This window comes from Hyaena hyaena, unplaced genomic scaffold (assembly GCF_003009895.1).
Source record: "Hyaena hyaena isolate Hyena2069 unplaced genomic scaffold, ASM300989v1 scaffold_848, whole genome shotgun sequence".
In the NCBI taxonomy this organism is placed as follows: domain Eukaryota; kingdom Metazoa; phylum Chordata; class Mammalia; order Carnivora; family Hyaenidae; genus Hyaena; species Hyaena hyaena.
This window is the reverse complement of record NW_024081479.1, coordinates 34,315-51,435: the sequence shown is the minus strand read 5'-3', so window position 1 is coordinate 51,435 and position 17,121 is coordinate 34,315. Positions and strand designations below refer to the sequence as shown.

Here is a 17,121-nt window from a genome sequence, read left to right as displayed (position 1 = left end):
GACCTGAGCTAGTCGGACACTTAACTGACTGAATCACCCAGGTGCCCCTCAAAAATAAATGAATAAACAAACATTAAAAAATTAGGAAAAAAGTTATAAAAAAAAAACTTTTAAGAAAAGAAAATAGAAAAGAAAGTGCTGGACATTGTTCTGGACACTTAGAGAGCTTGTCATATAGTTGGGGAGCCAGACATGGAGTTACAGGAAGTTAAGTGACAATACCAGTAGTCAGGCTTAAGGCCCAAGATTAGGTTGGTGGCATTGGTCTTGGAGAAGAAAGATAGATCTGGGAGATAGGTCTCCTGCACTAGAATGTGAAGGCAGGGCTATGTCAGATTCACCTCTGTGTCTCTATTACCCAGCAATGGGAAGCTAGGAGCAGAATGGGATTATTATGAATACCAGATAATATAGTGTATTTGAAAATGTTTTACAGATGTTAAACATGATATTAAGGTTGTTGTCATAATCCTTACAATTAAGGGATCCACAATTAAATTAACAGTACTTTTATTCCAAGGAGCCAAAGTAAGAAAAAGAGGCATCTGGGTGGATCAGTCAGTTAAATGTCCAACTCTTGGTTTTGGCTCAATTCGTGGTTTTGTGGTCACGTGATTAAGCCCTGTATTAGGCTCCACACTGAACATGGAGCCTGCTTGAGATTCTCTTTCCCTCTCTCTCTGCCCCTCCCCCACTTGCACGTATACTCACAGTCTCTCAAAATAAAACATTAAGAAAAAGAAGAAGAAGAAGTCTTATAATGTATTAGAGTTGGTAGATGTATCCCTTCCGTTCTTGCCAAATTTACTTATTATGCCTCAAGTGGCATAGAAAAAGTAAAATGGAAGGTTGGATATTTAAAGCCAAAGTCCTTACTTTCTCCTTAATAATTTATGTAGCGAACGAAATGGCAAAAAGACAAGACACATAAAGACAGACAAAGACACAACTCCGGCCGGAGGGAGAAAAATCTCCCCGAGCCTTCGTGCGGTTTATTTTTATACCCTGGTAGCTGGACACATACCAAAATCTAAGAAGCGCATTCTTCTAACCAAGCACATTCCAAGGATGGGGAGAACAAAGGGAGACAGTGACCACAGCATATTTACTAAGAAGCCTGCCCAGAACTCCAGCCTCCTCCCTATTTTCAAGGAGGGCGAGCGGACCGTTAACCTTGGATATTGTGTGCAGGCCCCTTGGCAGAACATCCTGTATGCAGGCATGCTCTGCCCAACCATTCTTTCTTGTGGTCACTGTTGGGCTCCTACATCTCCCCCTTTTTTCTGTGAAGCAGTAGCAAGCTGTAAGGCAGCACGAACGAACGCGTTATCTATCCTTTTTTAGTTGTTGCCTTCTTCGCCAGCACCGGAAGACTACAATAATAACACAGGCATAAGAGTATTATAAGCAAGGTATTCCCGAAAGTAGTTCCAATCACATTTTAACATACTTTTTGTGGATAAAACAGTTAATTGATCCCTAAGCCAAGAAACAGTATATTGAAGATTAAGTACATCAGTTCCAAGTTGTGTATCCAGATCTCGTTGTTGTTGCCACAATAAATGAGAGTCTTTATGCCACTCCCGTATAAAGTCTGCTGTTTGGATTCCTTGATGCAAAGCAAGTCTAGCCATGGCAGCGGTTGCAGTAACTGAAGCCACTGCAAGAACTGAAGCTATGATTACTCCAAGCATGCGTCGGGATCGGTGAAGCAAGGTCTGTACAGCAGCTACTAAATGAGATACAGCAAAAGAGTCCGACCAAGGTCTTGTCAAATTTACAGGTGGCCATACTTCAGTTCGAGTTTTAACAACCACCAATGAAAAATCAGCGCTGTTGGTTTGTGTTTCAGAATTTTTCCACCATAACTGATTTACACATTGTGTTAAATTACAATGAATATATGATATAGATCCCTCTGTAGCATTCCAAATCCATTTCCCGTACAACAATGCAAAGGGGTATTTTATACAAGCTGTAGCAGAATAAGATTTATTAACATGCAAATTAACATGAAAGGGGCCTGAACTGTCAGCCATATTCAAAGTATAGTTTCCCGACCATATAGTGAGATGGATAACCTCAAAGGATACATAGTGAAAGCAAATACATTTCACTGGATATGAGGTGCACAGACATGTTGCCTGAGGCCAAAGGGTCAGCCTGTATATGTAGAGTAAAAGGTGGTGCAAACAAGCATGTTAGGTAACCAGCCATATGGTGCCTTGTGGTGTAGGTGCCTGTCTGGAATATTGTTGTGTATGTTTACTCTGTCTGTGTATGTTGACTCCTTTGTCCCAGCTCCAACAGGATCAACGGGGACCACTTTAGCTGCCCGGAACATTTCTCACACTCTGGCAAGAAACAGCCTGTCCAACTTGGGGGAAGTGGCCATTCCAACCCCCATTCAAGCGTCCCCTCCCCCAAGGGAGAATGGGCTGAGGAACACAGAACCACAGAACCACCGTTGTTTCTGGCCTGCTTTGAGCTCAGGAACCAGTGTCTCAGGCCTCATTTTCCAGAAGGCGATAGTCAAAGAGATGATGGTTTTGGTTCCTAACTGCTTTGGGGGTGTGCCCACACGTTGTGAAATTTAGCAAGGGCATGCTTCTGGCAAGATGTGCAACAGCAAGAGGGCTCTGAGTTGAGCTTTAAGAATGTCATTTGTTTTTAGGAATATAAGCCCAGTAAGTATATTCTATTGCTTGTGCATACATTACCTGACAGGTAATTACAGCCATCATAGCCAACACCAGATTAGTAGAATTAAAAGGTTGCCCAGTATTAACAAGAGTTTTCTCAGCCTCCTGTGCAAGCTTCTTCAGTTGCCCCCATGTTGGAGGGGACGCATATCAGGTAGGGAATGTAAAGCTCCGCTGTGCAGAAAGCTCTTCAAATTTTCGCACAAAGCGGTCATCCATTCTGAATTTTGATCAATCGAGTTGGGGCCCAAAACCTAAAATTATCAACAGATATGAAAGCATAACCTCGTCCCAAATATGTCAGTGATGCTGGAACCCAACCTTTCTCTTTATCTTTATACCAAATGAGTGTATTCAAGATATTCTTATCCTCCTCTTTCCTTCGAAAATGCAATTCTGCTGCTGATAGATTTTCTTTCCTCCAAATATTCGGAAAATTTAAAGTACGTAAAGTTTTATTCAAGATGTCTTTTGGTTTCATAAATCCCTCCTGTTCCCCCTTTTTTATTTTTTCAATATATTCACGTAAAGTGCGATTAGCTCTTTCAATGATAGCTTGTCCTTGACTGTTATAAGGAATGCCAAAAATATGAGTTATATGATATTGGGATAAAAAGTGAGTTAATTTTGCAGGTTGGTAAGCAGGTGCGTTATCAGTTTTTAATTCAATTGGTACTCCCATAATTGCAAAACAAGACAATAAATGAGTAATAGCATCAGCTTTTTCAGAATGTAATGCAGTAGCCCATTGGAAATATGTGCATGTATCTATAGTATGATGAACACATTTTTGCTGTTCAAAAGATGAAATAAAAATTACATCCATTTGCCATATCTGATTTGCTTGTAATCCTCTTATGTTGACACCTGGTGGGGTAAATGGTAAGGTAAAAGGCGCACATATGGAACAAGAGCAAACAATATTTTGAGCTTGTTTGCGAGTGATAGCATAAGATTTTTTTTTTTTAAGCCTTTAGAGTTAGTATGTTGCAGATGATGTTCTTGTTTTGCTGCTTCTATAGGATAAAGTAATGCATCAATTGTAGCATTTCCAAATGATAAGGGTCCAGGAAGGGCGGAATGTGCACGGATATGAGTAAAGAAAATTGATTTTGAACGCTGTAGAAGCGATTGTTGTACTTGATAAAACAATTTGTCAATATCTGTCTTAAGAGTTATAGGCATTGAAACCTGAGGAAGCTGTAGACAAGAGAGAATAGCATATCGAGAATCTGAATCAATGTTAACAGGAAGTTGAGGAAAATCTTGTAAAACTAAATAGCCCACAACTCAGCAGGTTGTACAGAGGAGAACGAATGGGGAAGGACTTTAGAACGTTCAAAAGTCCAATATCCAGCGGTGTTTTTATTTGCATCAGTAAAAACAGTGGGTCCTTGAACTGGAATATTTGAAATCGGAGATTGAGGTATCATGGGGTTAGTTCGAAGAAAATCAATCAATTTAGATGATGGATAATGATTAGAAAATGAACCAGGAAATGAAGCAAGGGAAATTTGCCAATTTTCATTAAATTGTAAGCATAAAGATATTTGAGCATTTGTTAGTTGAGTAACAATCTGGTGTGGTTCTTTCCCTGATAATTGTAGAATTCGATTGCGACCTTTTTGTATAAGAAATGCTAATTTATCCATATATGTAGTTAAGTTTTTAGAGAAACTATTGGGTAAAAAAAAACCATTCTATTAATCCTTTTTCTTGAGCAATCGCGCCAGATGGAGAATGAGGGGTATGAAATATTATGAATAAAATAGATTGAGAAGCAGAAATATATGTTAAAAAACCATCATTTAATTTTGTTCAACAAATTGAAGTTCTTGTAAAGCCAAAGGGGTTAAGATTCGGGGACTATCTAAGGCTTTGTCTCCTTCTAAAGTAGAAAGTAAGTGTCGTAATTGGTAAGTAGGAATTCCAAGCACTGGGCGTAGCCAATTAATATCTCCTAATAATTTTTGGAAGTCATTTAAAGTTTTCAAATGGTCCCTTCTAATTTGTAATTTTTGAGGCCGGATTCGGTGTTGGTCTAATATTGTTCCTAACTAAGAAATGGGAAAATCCTTTTGAACTTTTTCTGGAGCTATATGTAAGTTATATTGTTTTAAAGCTTCCTGTACCTTTAAGAAAAATTTATCATGTTCAGCAATACTGGGAGCTGCCAATAAGAGATCATCCATATAATGATAGAGAATATAATTAGGATACGTTTGATGGATAGACTGTAAAGAACGAGCTACAAACTCTCGACATAAGGTAGGACTATTTATCATTCCCTGTGGCAAGACTGTCCATTGATAGCGCTTAACAGGTTGAGCATGATTAAGAACAGGAACCGTGAAAGCAAATTTATCTCTATCTTGTAATTGTAAAGGAATAGTAAAAAAAAAAAAAAAAAAACAATGCTTAAGATCTAGTACCATTAAGGACCAATTTTGAGGAATGAGAGCAGGAGAAGGAAGGCCCAATTGTAAGGCTCCCATAGGTTCAATACATTTATTAACTTTTCTTAAATCAGTCAACATTCTCCATTTTCCAAATTTCTTTTTTATAACAAATACAGGAGAATTCCAAGGGGAAGTAGAAGGCTCTATATGGCCAAGTTGAAGTTGCTCTGATATTAATTGCTCTAAAGCCTCGAGCTTTATTTTTGGTAATGGCCACTAGTTTCCCAACGGAATGGCTACAGAAGCCCCCACGGGTGAGAGAAGATCTCTTCCCCGTATATTAATAGGTATACTAACAATATAAAAGGCGACAAAAACTGTTTTTCCATGATGAAACTGGCATTGTAAAGGATGAGTACTCTTCCAAACAGTGGCAATAGAGCCTAATCCTGTCAGCATTAGAGGACTTTTTTCTTTATTCCATTCCTGGGGCCATTGTTGAGAGGAAATGACTGAGACATCTGCCCCTGTGTCAACCCTTCAAAGTTCCTTCCTTGTATGGTCAAGGAAAGAACAGGGCGAGAATCCTTGATAAGCATTTCCCAAAATATATGTTGCCCAGTACTTCCAAAACCTCCTGACCTTTCATTAGGAAGAGCAGAAAAGGGAAGATAAGATAAAAGAAGTATTTGTGCTATACGTTCTCCAGCTAATAGTGAAAGCGTAATAGAAGTAGAAACGATGATTAAAATTTCTCCAACAAAATCAGTCTATCACTCCAGGAATTATGGTTAGACCTCTTAAAGCTGCGCTGCTGCGGCCCAATATTAAGCCAAAAGTGCCTTTAGGCAATGGGCCAAATATATTTGTTCTTAATTTATAAATGCCACCTCCCGGAGACAAGAGAACATTTTCAGTGAGAGGCAAGTCAGCAGCAGCACTTCCTGAGGTTGCAGAGCGTAAATCTGACACCCTTAAAGGTTTGGTTATTCCTGATTTAGTAGTCATTTCTAAGGGTTGCTGGGGAACAAAGGGGTTATTGTCCCAGGCTGACAATGAAGGGCTTGTCCCAGGCTGATTGTCCCCAATCGCCGAACATCCTAAGCTTGTAAACGAGCCAGGGTGCTGACCAAGTAGCAAACTCAAGGTTAAGACAGACTAAGTGCATACACAAGACTGTGTTTAAGCAGAAGGTCATTTGCGAATGCAGAGCGGGAAGTTGGCAACAGGCCCCTGGGAACAGAAAATGGGAGGACAGTGGAGTTGGGTCCTTCTGGGGTTGTGCCCGTTTCTCAGAACGGAGAGATTGTGTATTTGAGCTCTGATATCCTTGAGGTGAGTGAGCAATAAGTCCAGGGGTTTAGAGGGTGTATGTCCCATTTTGTTAGTCTTAGTCGCCCAGTAATAAAAGTCCAACAGACATACACAGAGAGACAGATAATAAAGTTTGCTGCACGGGGAAACGAAACTGAAACCAGGACGGCAGCGCTGCGGAAAAGAAACAAACTGGGATGAAGGTTTTTGGTTGGATCCTGGGCACAAGTTGCCTTGTCCCTTTGAACTAATACAGAATACAGGTTAGGGGCAGTCCATTGAATATTTTTTCCCTCTGATACAGAAGGAGCCTGGAACATCTTCCAGGTCTCCTGCGACCGTGGCCCCCAGAGCGTCCGCCTTAACCACTTTTGGTCGCTTAATATAGACTTGTCTCGAGACCAGAGTTACACAGATAAACATAATAGAAAAAGATTCTTATGTAGCATCATCATACAAGCACCAATTACAATTATGGCTTTGACCATTCAGTATCTGTGAGGTGTTCATTACTTTTGGTGGGACCCATTCATGATTTTTGAGAATTTGTTCTTTCATTTTGTGTTTTTTATCATTGTTGAAAAAGTCAGGTCACTTTATCAATCTCGTCGTTCCCGTTAGACGACGAGGAGGACTCATTAGAACTATCAGATTCAGTATCTGATTTCCCATCCCTGGAATGCAAAGTGGCGGCCGCAGAAGCATCATTTAAAGTGGCAGCATTTGATTCCTTTGGTTTCTCATTAGGGACTTCCTCATAAATCACCTCAGATTTTATGGTTTTAGTTTCACTATCTGTAGAAAGCAATGCAAGTGCTTGAGTGATAGCACTACATAGAGTCCACAATTTCAAAGGAATTATGTTACCCTTCTGATGCTGTCGCCGTAATTCCTTTTGTATTAATTTCCATTCCTTTAAATTTAATTGTACTTCGGGTTGGCACTTAAACCCATAACAATGCTGCTCCACAAGGCAAAATAACTCTGATAAACGGCGACTAGATGCCTTCACCCCGATGGAGTGGAGAAGTCCTTTGACTAGCTCCATGTATTGTGCTTTTGCTGATGGGGATTTCCCCATGATTTTCCCTAAAGTTCCCCTGCCTTGGACCTACAATCCCCAAGGGGTACTCACCCTTTCGGTTTCATTTGCCCTCCGTTTCTTTCCTCGCGTTGGGCGCCAGATGTAGCGAACGAAATGGCAAAAAGACAAGACACACAAAGACAGACAAAGACACAACTCCGGCCTGAAGGAGAAAAATCTCCCCAAGCCTTCGTGCGGTTTATTTTTATACCCCGGTAGCTGGACACATACCAAAATCTAAGAAACGCATTCTTCTAACCAAGCACATTCCAAGGATGGGTAGAACAAAGGGAGACAGTGACCACAGCATATTTACTAAGAAGCCTGCCCAGAACTCCAGCCTCCTCCCTATTTTCAAGGAGGGCACATTCCCTCGTTTGCGAGCGGACCGTTAACCTTGGATATTGTGTGCAGGCCCCTTGGCAGAACATCCTGTATGCAGGCATGCTCCGCCCAACCATTCTTTCTTATGGTCACTGTTGGGCTCCTACAATTTAGGTCATATGGGAATCACTGTTGCCAGGAATATATCTGGGATTATATATTTAGTCCTACATTTCTGGAATGTTTCCAGCTGGGTGTTTCTTAATAAAAAGTGTATGTATATATGCATGTGTCTGATCATTGCTTATGCATGAAGTGATTGTAATGTTGAAACTATAAGTGAATCAGAATTTTTTTGTTACTTATTTTGAAATACACATTACACATAATTAGGATTTTACAGAGAGAATGTGAAATAATAAATTGGAAGCATCGTTGCTTTTCCTTGAATCCTTCTGGTACATTTTAGTTGACTGTGTTTGTGTAAAGAGGTTCCTAAGAATTAGGTATCTTAATTCTAAAATAGCAAAAGATGGAAATGATGGAAATGATATGGGGATAAGAAAAACTTTTTTTAATGTTTATTTATTTGAGAGAGAGAGACAGAGTCAGAGTACAAGTTGAGGAAGGGCAGAGAGAGAGGAAGACAGAGTCCGAAGCAGGCTCCAGACTATGAGCTGTCAGCGCAGAGCCCGATGTGGGGCTTGACCTCAAGAGTGTGAGATCATGACCTGAGCTGAAGTCGGATGCTCAACCAATTGAGCCACACAGGTGCCCCAGGAAAAACTTTTTTAAAAGCTGAAGTAGGAGACTATAGATGATTAGAAGAACATCTTTTTGTTTTGAGAAACAAAAGTTACTGGCGTTAGCCTTGTTAGGAGACAGGTGATGACACCTCAGCCTTCACATGAAAATACATGTCCTTTGTGCTGGGAAGTATAGGCTTGAAGAAGTCTTGGGGGAATGTTAAACAGGGAGAACTTTAACATATTTCAAGAGAAGAAGTGTTTGATTACTTATAACACCAGTTGTTTTGTTTTTTGAACAGATAACGTGCCTGGACGTTTCCAGTGGAGGCGGCCTTGGTGTGTCTTCTAGTATTGATGGGAGCATGAAGATCTGGCAGGCTTCCAATGGCGAGCTCAGAGTAAAGGCTTTGGATATGCTTTCAGGGTCTTGTGCATAAAGGGTGGTCTGAGAAACCTTAGACTGGGTTATGGGTGGAAGAGTGGCTCATTCTAAATTTGTAGGACCACAACACTTCAGTTGATCTTTGTTCTCCCATATGTTAATTTTGGAACCACCCTCAATCTTGGTGATTTTCCAGAACAAATTGGAGCTGGAAGAGTGGAAGAGCCAGGCCAGTGAATGTCTAAATCGCTGGTCCCTTGGTATGAACTGCCTTCAGTGATCAGTTTCTAAGACAGAGTAGCTAGACTGTTATTACTGATTATATGGCTGAGCCCCTCTAACCCATACAGAGGATTTTAAGAAGAGGTGAGTAAGTGTGCTTAAGCCTCCAAGTATGTAGAAGTAGACTTAAGGATGGCTGTGAGAACCTCAGTTCAAGTCCACAACATCTGTAGCCAGAGCTACAGGAAAGGGAGTCAGCAGCTCTTAGAAACACTGCCTGGTATACAAATGAGCTAAAGAGCTCCCATTCGACCTCCATAGTTCTTTTTTTTTTTTTTTTTTTTTTTTTTTTTTTTTTTTTTTTAAAGAGAGAGAGAGAGAGAGACAGCGTGAGCAGGGGAGGGTCAGAGAGAGAGGGAGTCACAGACTCTGAAACAGGCTCCAGGCTCTGAGCTGGCAGTCAGCACAGAGCCCGACGCGGGGCCCGAACCCACGAACCGCGAGATCATGACCTAAGCGAAAGTCGGACGCTCAGCCGACTAAGCCACCCAGGCGCCCCTCGACCTCCATAGTTCTAAAACCCAGCATGTAGGTATAGCATGTAGTATTAAGGGGATCGAGGATATAAGAGGTAGGAGAATATCAGGGGATGGACAAGAGAACTAGCATGTAATTTTCTTTTGTTTTTCCAGAGAGTATTGGAAGGACATGTGTTTGATGTGAATTGTTGCAGGTTTTTCCCATCAGGCCTTGTGGTTCTGAGTGGGGGAATGGATGCCCAGTTGAAGATCTGGTCAGCTGAAGATGGTAGCTGTGTTGTGACCTTCAAAGGTCACAAAGGAGGTATGAAAAGTGATTTCTCCAAAAGGCTTCTCTAATGATCCCCAGAGACAAAGCACCAAAAAAGTAGAAATAGAAGCTAGTTATCTACAGAAACACAAATAATTCCTCTAACTGGCCATTTAAATGAGCTATTTCCTCAAGGATTATATGATATCACTTTGACACTGAGTCTTGTTATTACTAACTGCCTTACACAGGTAGTTGTTTTCCACAATGGATAAGTGAAAAAAAAAATCCTCCCCAGGAGGTCATTGGATTGTGTGCTGGGAGAAAGGGAGATGTGTGCCAGCATTTTCTCATTATTAGCCCTTTGGCTGAGGTGATAGTAAAAGCTGGGTGGCAAATGGCTACATCACTAGACAACAGAGATAGAGCTTGGTACAGGTCCCACAACAGAGATAGAGCTTGGTACTGATTGTCAGGTCCCATGGATTTAAGTCACAGTTCAGATTTTAAAAATGGATTAGCCATATAGCCAGTTGATATCAAGTCATAGAGACAGAATGAGAACATTTTCCCCTTTAACTGGTTGGTTTGTTGGAAAAAATGATAATTTAAAGATGTTTTATCCTAAATCAGGATGTTAAAAAGGGGATATAATATTTTTTTTTAGCGTTTATTTATTTTTGAGACAGTTTGAGTGGGGGAGAGGAAGAGAAAGAGAGGGAGACAGAGAATCTGAAGTAGGCTCCAGGCTCTGAGCTGTCAGCACAGAGACTGATGCGGGGCTGAAACTAATGAACCATGAGATCATGAACCAAAATCAGCCACTTAACCAACTGAACCACCCAGGTGCCCCTAAAGCCTGATCATTTTAACAGAGTAAACTTGTTAAAAACATGCCTAGAAATAAGGATTTTGCTCTTTTTCTTACTAATACTGATTTCAGTCATAGTTTCATTTAACATTCTTATTTCCCAGACAATGGCTCGGATATTTATATGTGATTCAGCTGAATTTTTTATTGAAGGCAAATGCTTTTTTATCTTGGTTTTTGTGTTGAGGACTCTTATCCAGTCTGGTTTGATACATGATGCTTTTGTGAGTTCTGGTAGGTTTTGCAATAGCTGCTTCTCTTACAAGCGCATTCCTACTACTTTCACAGTTTCTAATGTAATTTGTCATAGGTTCCAGCTCCTGTATTGTTCCTTTCTTTCTTTTATTCTTGTCACCTAAGAGTGAAGAGACCCATACTAGATGCCACTTCATTGCCAAAGAAGGGTTGAAGGAAAGTGGAGTGCTGAGTCCCACTGCCTTGGTTTTCCTCTTTCCACCTGCTGTTTCCAGGTCAGGGTAGAAGCTCAGCTCGCCCCTGGACCCTGCTGACAGTACCTTGCTGGGCCTAGTCAATGTCAAGGGTCAAGGGAATTGTACTGCTGCCTCCTGCCTCCTGGGGGGTGGGGTAGAAGATCACTCTGTGTTTAACCCTACTGACCTTGAGGAAGGGGAGGTAGCAGTTTTTCTGTTGCTATTTGAAAGTTTCTCTTAAGCCATCCCTTTCCCAGTCTTTTGCAACAGACATTTCCAGTTTTTTGTTTTTGTTTTTTTTAATTTGTGCCTGATGTATTTGTTTTTTTTTTAATCAATTCCTAGTTGGAGACTTCTGCAGTATCCTATCCAGGATATATGGGAAGCAACAAGGTAATCCAAGGAATTTGTTACCCTGTTGTTCTTCAAGACCATAGGTCCCTAAGGTGGTCTGCCTTCTTCCCATCTTTCAGTCTTTTTTTTTTTTAATTTTTTAAATATTTGTTTACTTTTGAGAGAGAGAGTAAGAGTGAGAGCAGGGGAGGAGCAGAGAGAGAGAGGGAAACACAGAATCCAAAACAGGCTCCAGGCTCTGAGCTGCCAACAGAGTGCCCCATGTGGGGCTTGAACCCATGGACCATGAGATCATGACCTGAGCCAAAGTCAGATGCTTAACTTACTGAGCCACTCAGGCAACCCCATCTTTCAGTCTTCTTATACTTTCTGTCTTATGTCCAGGTTTTGCTCAGTTATAAGAGGAAGGACCTGGGGAAGATGGGGCTACTGTATCTTGTCCAGACCAGAAGTCACATCTTTTTTTAAAATGGAGAGACTAATCCCTTTCAGTTAGTTCTCAATGGAAGCAGTAAGACCATGATTTTCAAACTGAACTAAGATGTCTTCTTAATTTTTATTTAAAAAACATGTTTTGAAGCCAAAATTAAAACCTCAAAACCACTGTTCTAGGATACTACACTAGGAATTAAATCCAAACCTTTTTCTTTTTTTTTTTTTTTACAAATAGTTTATTGTCAAATTAGTTTCTACATAACACTCAGTGCTCATCCCCAAAGTGCCCTCCTTCATGCCCATCCCCCCCTCCCCCCCACATCCATCAGTCCTCAGTTTTTGTCAGCATTCAAGAGTCTCTCATGGTTTGCCTCTCTCCCTTTCCCCCACCATTTCCACCCTTCTTCTCCCCCTTGGTCCTCCGTCAAGTTCCTCCTAATCCTCCTATACGTGCAAACATATGGTATTTGTCCTTCTCTGCCTGACTTATTTCGCTCAGCATAACACCCTCAAGGTCCATCCATGTTGCTACACATGGCCAGATTTCATTGTTTCTCATTGCCATGTAGTATTCCATGGTATAGATAAACCACATCTTCTTGATCCATTCGTCTGTTGATGGACACTTAGGCTCTTTCCATGTTTTAGCTATTGTGGAGAGTGCTGCTATGAACATTGGGGTACATGTGCTCCTATGCCTCAGCATTTCTGTATCCCTTGGGTAAATTCCTAGCAGTGCTATTGCTGGGTCATAAGGGAGTTCTATTGTTAGTTTCCTGAGGAACCTCCACACTGTTTTCCAGAGGGGTTGTACCAGTTTACATTCCCACCAACAGTGCAGGAGGGTGCCCGTTTCTCCACATCCTCGCCAGCATCTAGAGTTCTCTGATTTGCTCATTTTAGCCACTCTGACTGGCGTGAGGTGGTATCTCAGTGTGGTTTTGATTTGTATTTCCCTGATGAGGAGGGATGCTGAGCATCGTTTCATGTGTCTGTTGGCCATCTGGATGTCCTCTTTGGAGAAGTGTCTGTTCATGTCTTCTGCCCATTTCTTCACTGGGTTGTTTGTTTTTCGGGCGTGAAGTTAATCCAAACCTTTTTCTATGTCTGTTTCTAAGGGCATCTTTGATTTTTTTTTTTTAATGTTTTATTTATTTCTAGGAGAGAGAGAGAGAGAGAGAGACAGTGTGAGCAGGGGAGGGTGAGAGAGAGAGGGAGTCACAGACTCTGAAACAGGCTCCAGGCTCTGAGCCGGCAGTCAGCACAGAGCCCGACGTGGGGCTCGAACCCACGAACCGCGAGATCGTGACCTAAGCGAAAGTCGGACGCTTAACCGTCTAAGCTACCCAGGCGCCCCTCTAAGGGCATCTTTGAACCATTGAGAAGCAGGAACTTACTTATTTCTCTTTTTGTAGCACTTGAACTTGCCCAACATCTGTTACACCAGTATATGTTTGTGAAGGTATGGAGTCATTTATGCAGATCCATATTCTCTACCTTTGTAGTTCCTTTCTACCCACTCCATCATAGCGTCTTTTTTTTTTTTTTTTTTTTTTTCTTGCCAGGTGTTTTGGATACAGCCATTGTTGATCGGGGCAGGAATGTGGTATCTGGTTCTCGAGACGGGACAGCACGACTTTGGGACTGTGGGCGCTCAGCCTGCCTGGGAGTCATTGCGGACTGTGGTTCTTCCATCAATGGAATGGCTGTGGGTGCTGCTGACAACTCTATAAACCTCGGCTCCCGTGAGCAGATGCCCAGTAAGTTGATGATGATGTGTTGAGCTTATTTTGTTCCTTAGGCGTCTTCAGTGTTTGCCTTAGCTTCTCCTTTTCTTCCTCCTCCTTCCCTGTTCTTTGGCAGGTATCTGATTATTCTCACCATAGGATTAATATTTATTGCATACCTACTATGTTTCTGTTGCTTTGGAATCTACAAAAGAAGTGTATGCCATTGTTAACTACATTTGAGTGAGTGCAGTTTAGCTTGTCAGATGAGACTGATGCCTATAAAACAGAACAAAAAAATTTTTAGCTGAAACAACTTAATGATTCTTAATGTAACATAGTAGTTTTTTTTGAAGAATAAAGTATTTTATATTTTAGGTTAGTGTACATAGATAGGGGTCACAAAGAAGTTGACTTGAGCCTTGACGGACGAATTTGATTTGAACAGACAAGAATGGGAATAATGGGAGATGTGGGGGAGGGTAGGGGCAGTTCACATTAAAATGGTTTGGAGGTAAAATTGACTACTGGGTAGAAAGATATGCATGGCTGGGCCAGAGGTTGGATTAAGAGTAGTAGTAGTGGGGAGCCTTGGCTGGCTCAGTTGGTAGAACATGTGACTCTTGATCTGGGAGTTGTAAGTTTGAGCCCCGTGTTAGGTGTAGAGATTACTTTAAAAAGTCTTTAGGGGCTCCTGGCTGGCTTAGTCAGTGGAATGTGCAGCTCTTGATCGTGGGGTTGTGGGTTAAAGCTCCACATTGGGTGTAGAGATTACTTAAAAATAAATTTTTTTTTAAGTTTTTATTTTTGAGAGAGAGAGCAAGCATCCATGGGGAAGGGGCAGAGAGAGAGGAAGACAAGGAATCCCAAGCAGGCTTAGGTTATGATCTCATGGTTTGTTTCCTGAGATCGAGCTCCAGGTCTAAAGTATAGACCTCTTACCTGAGTTTCAGACTCTCTAGATGTCTGATAGCTCAAACTTACCTTGCCTAGCATGGAGTATTTTATTTCCCCCCGCCCCAAATCTGTGTACCACTCAGTAAATGGCACCACCATCTACCTGTTTGAATGATCATTAACAATCCACCGCACCTTTCCTCACGTCCTATATTACCAAACTCTGTCATCTCCACCTTCAGATTGTTTCTGATTTTTCCACCTGCCCTCTCCCTCTTCTTTCCTCCTAGCATCATGGTCTGGTCTTCCATCATCTGTTGCCTGTACCAGTCTCCTATAAGCCATGCAGAGCAACCATTGTGGTCATTTAAAAAAACATAAGTCATGTCTCTCTCCTTTGTCCCTACTCTCCTCCAGTAGCCTCCTTTTATTCATGAATTAAAATCCTAACCCCTTCCCTTGCCTTATCATAAATCCTTATACTTTCTAACCTCCTCGTTCATTTTTACCCTCATGTCGTACTGCCCTCGGCCAGCCTACCATGTTCTAGCCACAGGCCTTCTGTCTGTTCTTTCCCCGCTACCATCTTTGCCAGCCTCTTGGCCTCTGCCTTATTCTTCTTTAGTCTGGAATGTACTTCCTAAAGTTCTTTGCATGACTAGCTTTTGGTAATTATTCAGGTCTCAGTTGAAAAGTGGCCTCCATGGAGTCTTTTTAAAATTAAAGTTTAAATTTAAAGTTACCATCCTCACTCTCTCCTTCCAGTCTCTATTCAGTTTTGATCATACTTTCCTGTTCTGTTTCCTTTGTGGAACTCATCACTGTCTGAAAATATCCTATTTGTTTATTTACCTATTCTACTATTTCCTATTTCCACTAGAATTCTTGAGAGTAAGGATCTTGTCTGTTTGTTTATTACTATTACTATATTACTGTTTGTGTATACCATTTGTATATTAGTAGGATAGTGCTGATACTTTGTAGACCCTCAATAAAGGTTTGTTTCATGAATGAATAAATTTCATTGACTACAGACCATAAGAGCCTTGAGGATAGAGACTGTTTTGCTCAACATTGTACCCCTCATATGGTATGTCATATTACAAAGAACTTAATATTTTTAAGTTGGGTTTATTGACATATATTTTACATGTAGTGAAAGTCACCCTTTTCATTTTTTAATTTTATTAATTTTAAAAGTAACTTATTTATTTATTAAGTAATCTCTACCCACAACATGGAGCTCTAACTTACAACCCCGAGATCAAGAGTCACATGCACCACTTACTGAGCCAGCCAGGTGCCCCAAAAGTCACCCTTTTTAAAATGTCAGTTCTGTGAGTTTTGACAAATGTGTACAGCCATATAAATAATATCAAAAGTCCAGATATAGAACATAATGTTTTTTTAAGTTAGTAAGTTAATCACTAACAGTAATTCAATAAACAGCCATCAGTATCTGTGCTTTCTGGGCACGGCCAGCTGATCAGCCCAGCCCACTGTTGACATGGCTCATCTGTCATGCAGGTGAACGGGAGGTTGGAACGGAGTCGAAAATGCTGCTGTTGGCACGGGAAGATAAGAAACTTCAGTGCTTGGGACTGCAGAGCAGGCAGCCGGCAAGTGGTTCCTCTAAGACTTTTGAACTCTGGGGCAACCTGGGTCACTCTGATTTTTGAAATGCTATTTTGGACCATTTCTGTTTGCTCCCTCTGTTCACCTTTTGAGGAAGCTACAGGAGTAAGGAGCAGTGAAATGTAAGGATTAACAACAGGGGTTTTGGAGTAAGGGCAACATTCACATCCTAGCTCCTCCACAACAGCTATGACATTTAGTAGGTTATTGAAACATTCTGAGCCCCAGTTTCCTCATCACTAAACTAGGCATAGTAGTACGCACCTTGTAGGGTTATGTGATGAGGATTAAATGTTCTACTGAATTGTGATCTTTGTTGAGTCACTTTCTCTGTGGGCCTTAGTGTGCTACATGTAAAATGACAAGGTTGTATAGATTCCGTTCTATGTCCAAGGTAATGTGAAGAAATTCTGAGTAAAGGACTCCTGCATTCAGGGCTTTTGATCAATTAATGGCCAGAATGTCTTGTATGGAAGAATTAATTTGATTCTTTTCCTTCAGCCTCTGAGGTTTTGCTGGGCAAGAATATGCTCTTCATTAAGCTCTGAGTTTCCTGGGGTTTAATTTTTAAAATTTTTTTCCAAAAAAAAAAAAAATTCTTTCCAGTCTCTGTCAGCATCACCCAGATAACTTTAATGATTTGGTTTGGTGACAGGTTTTGTATTTTCTTCTTTTTTTTTAAATTTTAAAAAAATTTTTGAGAAAAAGAAACAGAGCATGAGTGGGGGAGGGGCAGAGAGAGAAGGAAACAGAATCTGAAGCAGTCTCCAGACTCTGAGCTGTCAGCACAGAGCCCAACGCGGGGC

At 41.0% G+C, this 17,121-nt stretch overlaps 2 protein-coding genes across 2 annotated transcripts in view; one reads left to right on the top strand and one right to left on the bottom strand.

Moving 5' to 3' along the window:
* Positions 1-7,650, bottom strand: part of LOC120222194 (cytochrome c oxidase assembly factor 4 homolog, mitochondrial) — a 36,951-nt gene extending 29,301 nt beyond the window's left edge. Inside the window, exon 1 of the mRNA XM_039219905.1 lies at positions 7,551-7,650. The gene's annotated coding sequence lies outside the window, so the exon portion shown is untranslated. The remainder of the gene's footprint in view (positions 1-7,550) is intronic.
* PAAF1 (proteasomal ATPase associated factor 1) overlaps positions 1-17,121 on the top strand; it is a 53,792-nt gene that overhangs the window by 25,020 nt on the left and 11,651 nt on the right. Inside the window, exons 5-8 of the mRNA XM_039219903.1 lie at positions 8,872-8,970; positions 9,869-10,019; positions 13,622-13,816; positions 16,208-16,299. Of these exons, the coding sequence (XP_039075834.1) occupies positions 8,872-8,970; positions 9,869-10,019; positions 13,622-13,816; positions 16,208-16,299 (537 nt within the window). The remainder of the gene's footprint in view (positions 1-8,871; positions 8,971-9,868; positions 10,020-13,621; positions 13,817-16,207; positions 16,300-17,121) is intronic.